We start from the raw sequence: 7,548 nt of genomic DNA on the forward strand, positions 1-7,548 counted from the left end.
CTCAGAAGGCAAAAATAAAACTGCGCAATTAATTAAAAAAGTAATTCAGGTAGAAATTAGATATATTTAAGTTTATAATGGAAGAAAAAGAAAAGTGGGAGTAATAGCACTATAAAAAAACTGATAGAAACAAACAGTTTTCAGGTGGGTACAAAAACTGTTTCAATAGCTTTTTAAAACTTATTTTGGTGCATTTTAAGTACATCATGGATAAAGATAAGTAATTCACAGTGAGTATTTACTATGGAGTTTGGACAGGGGCAGACACAGATGCAAAATAAACTGGAAGCAGAATGGAAATAGGGGAAAACATTGAAGCACGATGGTGGAATCATGGTGCTGTGGAGAAGTTTTTCAACGGGAGGAATCATGAGGAGGTCATAGCTCATGGGAAGATTAATTTATTACTAAAGGTACTAACAGGAACAGTGTACATGTTAGTACCAAAATTAACTTACAGTCTATTTTTTCATCCATTGTCCCTTTGATAGATGGAAATATGTCACCCTAAAAACAAAGAGAAGTTGCACCTGCGGAGCTGATTCATGTCAGCATGACATTATAGGAGAAGTATCTCAAAATGTAACACTGCAACATCTAAATTATTTTCAAACCTTCTACTTTGTGTTCTGGTCTTTCACCTAAAATCCTAGTAATATATATCAAACACTGTGCTTGTAGCACAACATAATCTGAAAAATTCAAATGAATACGAAAGGGAGGCGTCAATATCTTTAATATGAAATCTATCTACAGAACAGTTCTAAGTTACAAGACATCAAAACCCTTCACTTGAAAATATTCCTCACAAATGTATGTATTTTGCATATTCTGGCTACAGCAGCTAATTGGGTGGTATGTGTGGCTTTTTGATCATGTGCTTCTGCCTTTTCGGTCCCTAGAGAGATAAAGGTCAGCAGAAAGCAATGCCAAGTTATTCCGATTGACTGCTTTTAATATGGGCGAAGGGTTTCCACCCCGAAGGGAGTTGTCTCCTCTAAGAGAGCATGAGGAGAAACTGAATCATCACAGTGATGGAAATCATACGCCACAGTCTTTCAAAAGATCCATCAGGTCCCTGGCCATTAAATACCACAGAGACCTCATTTTACTCTCAACACTTACGTCATGTATTGCATCATAGACTACTTTAAATGCAGGCTGCTTGTCGTCATGGTAAACTCCTCGGTTGCCATGGAGGATGGACACCCCTTCATCCTCAGCCCCTTTACAGTTACTCCCATACATGCAGTGGTCAGGTCTGTAGTTCCACTGGCAGGGAAAGATAAAGAGAGTCTCTGTAACGGAAGAAAAGAAAAAGAACAGGCACTCGTCACGCCTGATTGACGACAACAGGAACTATAATTGTTGAGCTCAAAGCACATTTCTCCTCCGCAGTGGTTCATTCAGAAGAGTGCACACCCTTGTTAAAGAGCTTGGGGTTTGCTAAAAAGAACTGGATGGGGAAAAATAACTGGAAAGCTATTTCCCACTCAGTGGAACATATGTCCAGTGTTGTTCAACTAGAAACATTTTTATTTGAACCTAGCATAAAATCCAGCTTTAGAGTTAGTGTCTTTATAACATTTGGCTATTTTATTTTTTTTTTTCACAATGGCTTACAGGAAAAAAACTTGTAGCAAATGAATAAATGTGTCACAAACGAGGCTGCAACAGAAAAGTCCTGCAACATTTGAGAATAGGATGAAGCAAACTCCACAACACAAAAATCATAATTTCCGTGAATTATGTTTTTTTATTTAAAAACGACATTTCTTTTCTTTTTTTTTGTTTGTGCATTTTGGAGTTTGCATCTTTCATGTGTCTGCAGCGCATTTAGCCGTTTTTTTACTCGTTTACCCCAGTCGGCCACCATACCTTTTAGCTAGAACCAGAGGTTTTATTTCAGCTAAAAAGGATCCAAATTATCTGTAGTGTTAAGGTATCAGCTGCAAGCAGTCTTTGGACTTTAACCAATGGCTCTTAATAACTTAGGCTAAAAGTTAGCATGTTTTAAATAAATACAAAAATGGTTCTTTGGATCATAAACCTTGCATAAACCTGCAGTACAGAATAAGGTACGAAGCATGTTTCTTTTCAAAAAACAAAAAAAAAGGATGAAAAAAAAAAGAAGAACGGCAAAAAAAAAAAAAAAAAAGGTTTTTGGTGTGGTGCCACCAACTCTGAACTGGCACCCCACAATACCCAAAAGGTAAGATCCCACAGAAAAACAAAGTAGGGGCAGCATCATGCTCCGGGTCTAGTGGCTACAGTTCGACTTTATGGCAAAGACAAATGAGATAAAGGCACATGTATTGAAATCAATAAACCTCTAATTACTTGAGCTTATACCTCAGAAACATGTAGCAACAACTAAAAAACAGGCTAAACAAACACAATGGTAGGTACTGAAAACCTATAATAAGCAGAGGTGAACAAAAGCTCATCTAATCAGGAGTTCCTTCAACAGAGTATTAGTTTAAGGGTGCTAAACAGGTAAGTGCAGCTTTTTTATATCTTTTTATTTATCATATCTGAAAAAGTAACGTCACAAAAGCCATCACTGGTCCTAAAACAGACTGTATAAGAATCAACAAACAGGAAAAAGATCAGTTTTCTGTAGGTTTAGATAGTCAGAACTCATCCTAAAGCAGATAATGCAGGTTAGGCCAAGTGTTTGCTTTTTTAAAATGTCCTCCAACTGCTCCACTACCTCAGCTCAAGTGGGTGAACAATGAGTTACAGACGCTGTGCAAAAAAGTGGATGTTTGCAACCTCAAGTAAAAGATGAAGGGTGTCTCTGTAAAAAATCTGGTCCTCAAACCTTTGTGAATAATTGCACAAACAGAGAGGGCAGGACGTGCCTTAGAAAAATAAGGAATTAAAACGCCACATTATTTGGTTCCTTTTAGACTCGTCTACAAAGAGCATTAAGTCTCTTAAAGCCGCAAACAATAAAATGATTGTTCTCCTGTTGGTGGAAAAAAAACAACTTAAAAGATTCATCTGGAGGCATCAGAGCTGAGCTTTTTTTGGCTCAGTCGTTTGGCAGCCGCTGGATCTGAGCATTTAATGCCACATCTGGCAGCTGCAGCTGGAATCCCGCCTGAAGCCTCAGCCATGACGAGGGCTGCTTTAAAACATTACAGGATTAGTTCAGTGTCTACAGAGAGGGATATGCACGTCAACCTTTAATATAGAAGCTTTTAGAGGATTTCACTGCTTTACTTTCTGTATCCACAGTAGATGGGTTATTTTAAGTTTGACAGAAACTGCACCTGGGTTGTAGTGGAAGATAATATTGAGGAGGTCCTGGTCTCCCCAGGTGATGTGGTTCTTGTACTTCTGGTAGAGTGGATGGAGAAGATCCTCCCACGACAGACCTCCGGGAATCAGGCTACTCTGTAAGAGCAAGATAAAAAAAAAAAAAAAGTAGCTCAACACTCGACCTTAAACAGTAGACAGAAAATCATCAAAGGAGGAGAAAGATATTTATATCCCACTTTTCAAGTCCAATCTGCTGCCAGAAGAGATGCTAAATTGAGCTCTGAGGCAAGAAGTGTGTGAAGCTGGCGTGTTAATCTGGAGAGCTTCAGTCACAGCCACTCGAAGCACTCAGCCTTTGACATGAATTCAAACAAGAAAAACCCCAAGCCTGCTCCTCATAGCGCCAAGTGCTGCAGAGTGAGCTCACCTTAAAGAGCGTACTGCGGATCCTCGTTAGATTCATCAGCATTACACCGGAGTTGACCCCGGTGACCCCAAAAAAAGGGTGGCGGGCGAAGCGACTGTACCAGCCGATCTTAGGCACCTCGTGCTCTGGAGCCATCGCTGCCAGCTGGGTCTGATTGAAGGACTTCAGCAACATCCAGACATCATCCATGGGTCGCAGGAAAAGAACGTCGGTGTCCACGTAGAGCAACGAGTCCACATCCTTCAGGATAACCTGGGAGCAGCATCCAGTTAGACATAAGGGTAACAACCCTTCAGCTTTTCAACAGCTTCTCACAATAAAAACTATTTACTTCAATGTTTATTCTGATTCTGCTTGATAGACATAAAAACAGTGCATAATAGTGAAGGGAGAACACAGCTTATAACCTTCTTATAGATGTTAACAGTTTGCTCACCTGCTCGGTAATTAATTAAGAGATTTTTATGTTTACTCAGCACAGCATCCGGAGCTATAACAGGGCTGTTATAATACTGTTGTAAATGTCTCAGATTTGGCCTTTCTTTTCAATGTCACTTCAAATTGTCTGTAATTAACTGGCAGTTCAGTAAAACAAACAAAACTGTGTGATGTTAACCACACACAGACCTGCAAATCTTAATGTGGCTGCTACAGGGACCAGTTCACAACACCTTTAGTCTATTTCTTTTTTAAAGTTCTGCCTTCAGAATCAGGCAGTTATCAGGCTTGGAGTCTGGAACCAGATTAAGTCTCCATCAGGTTTTAATTCCTCTTCAATCTATGTTGAACATAAATGAGACAATTCTGTAAAATTAAGACTAAAACAAATATTATTCAGAATTAACAATTAATATTCTCTATAAACCGATAACTGTTCATTCAAATAGAACCATTGAGGGTTTCAAGGATCTAAATTAAACTCGATGTACACCTACTATCTCATGAAATTAGATTTTAAGGTTATTTGTGCTAGAACTGAAACAATGAACTGGATAAATAATGAATAATTAATTATTATAATAATTGTAAACTCATTAAGTGATGCATTTATCATTAACAGGATCATAGAGACTCTAAAACATGCCTTTAGCTGACAGAAAAAATCATTTAGAGGAGTAATTATAACAAAATTGTAAGAGAATAATCGAAACATTTTGCATTTAAGACAAGAAAAACATTTCCGTCTGTCAATATGCTCTATCCAGAACTCCTTAATGGGAAAAGTTTCAGTTTCCACTGCTTTAATACTGTAAAAATTCTTCTTCAATGAGCTTTTTGCTATCGGATTATTAACCGATTAATCAAAAAAATTATCAACAGATGAATCAATTAGCAAAATAATCATTAGTTGCCTAACTTGTACTGTAATATTGATAAAGCTCTAAGCAACGTTGATCCAAAACAGCCTTCTTGGCTTTCAGTTGAATTTAGGAAGAAGCATAATTTATTCCCTGTTTGCTGATCAAGTAGACAGTTTGTTCTTACAGATTAATATACTTTCAGTTTACTAAAATAATTAAAAGGAGTTCCTCAAGGCTCAATCATAGATCTTGTGTAATTTCACACTTTTAATAAGAGCATTAAGTGCAGCTTTTTTGCCAAATGTCATTAACCAATAATCAGCTGGATACGGCAATCTAAGAGGAGCACCTGAAGATGAGGGATGAAGAAGAAAATCAGAGAAGCTGCAATTCGATTTTCAGGAAAAACTCTTTTAGATTAAACAAACTGAATGGCTACTGATTGCATTTCAATGGGAGGAAAGCTCTATGGATCTGCTGTACCAGCATTATGCCCCTTTTTGTTGTCAGAAAACTGGCTGATATTTCAATGTACACTGGTCTGAAAAGGAAAATCAATAATAGAGCACAAGATCCCCTTAATGAAATCATTGGTTTCCCTCTCTTGAGACGAGGCTGTTTCCTTGAGTGTGCATTGGGAAGTCATGCATGTAATTAACTCTAGCAATGGACTACACCTAGAAAGAAGAGACGAAACAAGGAGAAAAAGATGTGTGTGATGAAAAACCTTCTTTCTAACCTGCTCAATGACATTTTGCAAGCTAATAATATGTGATGAGATATGGTGATATGGTTGCAGTCTTACAGGGAGGAAGAGTCGCTGAGCAGCACAGGGCTTGAAGAGCTTCTTCCACTCATCAGCGTCCCCCACAGAGAAGGAGATGGGGTAGATTGAATACTTGAATCTGTCTGAGATGGATTGAGGCCACTGGTTAAGCTGTAAGCAAAGGGATACATCAATTATGGAAACATACAGAGATGATTATATTGTCTTGTCTAAAAAGAGAAATCAGCGGCATCTAAAACAGTATGAACTGGTCAGAGCTTTACAAAATAAGTGATCAGATATTTGCCACAAAAAACAAAAATATCTGCAGCTTGACTAAAAACCAGAAAAAAATATAGCTAAAACTGATAAAGTTAATACATCGCTGTAAGAATTTGGCCCTGAAAAGACTTGAGAGTCAGCAGGACTTGGCAAGCACCTTCATCACGTCTCTAAACACTGTGGCTGCTCCTGAGCTCTTCCCTGTTCAAAGTCAGCATATGTGCAACATTATCCAGGCCCAGGATGCCGTGCTTCCCTTTCTTCCTCTTTCAACACATGGCTCTGATTCAGCACCCATGGAGGAAGGCTTTTACACTAAACATTTAAATGGAAACTATTACACATTAAGTTTGATGTCTGTTATTAAAAGAAATTATAGAAACGGGAGTTTATATTAGTGTTTGAGGAATTATTTGTTAAGCAGACCTAAAAAGGTCGACCTTAGAGGAAGCATGATGGTTTTATTTTATCCTGATACTTTGGAAGAAAAGAGACTGTATGACCAAGAAAAAGAGTTTTCAGAGAATCATTGTGTGCATACGTGTTTGCACACTGAGTGTTTCTTACCCTTTCTTCAAACTGAGGGGCCAAGGGGTCCTCTGCAAAAATGTGAAACTTGATCTTCTTCAGGCTGAACAGCAGGGCCGACTTAAGCATAGTGAGGGTCTCATCCAGGCGGTTCCCACAAGCCACTACAGCCAAGTGCATGAGGTCCTCAGGCAGCCTGCGCCTGGTCACGGGTAGGAGAACGTTACCTGGAAACTTACTGGAAAAGAAAAATACATATTGACACAAATAAATGATAAAGCAGGGCATAGACAGTTGAAACACTAATAAAATATCTCTAATGTAAATTTATAGCTGCAACTTAAGTCTGCAACATCTGAAAATAAATGTAACTGCTGGTTAAAAGGAGTATAGCATGCAAAGATTTTAAGACCAGAATGCGACTTATGGAAAAGAAATCAGCCACTGATTTACTTCCTAGTAAAGAGACCAGTGAAAGCAGTGGGTTGCATTAAATTTGATTTGTTTATTAAAGTAATAATCAATCTTCTACTGCTTATCGATTAGCATCAGGGCTGATGCCTATCCAGAGGACCCGGAGAGAACCAACGCACTGCACTGATCGAGATTACAGTGAACATCATGCAGAAAAAAACCAATACCAGAGCTAAGCACCTATACATTTGCATGCCCAAATGTCCAGTTTCCTGTTTGTAGTGGCTGTAAACCTATTACCTTTTTGCCATGGTTACCGAAAGACATTTTCTTTTTACTTCTCCAGGTCATGAAGCGTGTTTAAGATACGTTTCGCTTTTGATTCAGTTCCTGTTTGAAGAGAATGTGTGGAAGGATCAGGTCACCAGTTGCATGAAGATGTGGGATTTCTATGACTTAACTCGAGTCTGTTTTTATTATTATCATATTATTAGGATGACAGTGGAGTTTGCCCTGAAATCGAAGGATTGACGGTTCAAGCCCCGACTCCCACTTTCAGTGTC

At 38.5% G+C, this 7,548-nt stretch overlaps 1 protein-coding gene across 1 annotated transcript in view; it reads right to left on the reverse strand.

Moving 5' to 3' along the window:
• Nucleotides 1-7,548, reverse strand: part of gxylt2 (glucoside xylosyltransferase 2) — a 21,487-nt gene that overhangs the window by 2,781 nt on the left and 11,158 nt on the right. The window contains exons 2-6 of the mRNA XM_015371016.1: nt 6,611-6,809; nt 5,801-5,932; nt 3,695-3,946; nt 3,279-3,402; nt 1,126-1,298 (exon numbers count right to left, since the gene is read on the reverse strand). Of these exons, the coding sequence (XP_015226502.1) occupies nt 1,126-1,298; nt 3,279-3,402; nt 3,695-3,946; nt 5,801-5,932; nt 6,611-6,809 (880 nt within the window). The remainder of the gene's footprint in view (nt 1-1,125; nt 1,299-3,278; nt 3,403-3,694; nt 3,947-5,800; nt 5,933-6,610; nt 6,810-7,548) is intronic.

This window comes from Cyprinodon variegatus, unplaced genomic scaffold (genome assembly GCF_000732505.1).
Source record: "Cyprinodon variegatus isolate N-32 unplaced genomic scaffold, C_variegatus-1.0 Scaffold51, whole genome shotgun sequence".
Lineage (NCBI taxonomy): Eukaryota > Metazoa > Chordata > Actinopteri > Cyprinodontiformes > Cyprinodontidae > Cyprinodon > Cyprinodon variegatus.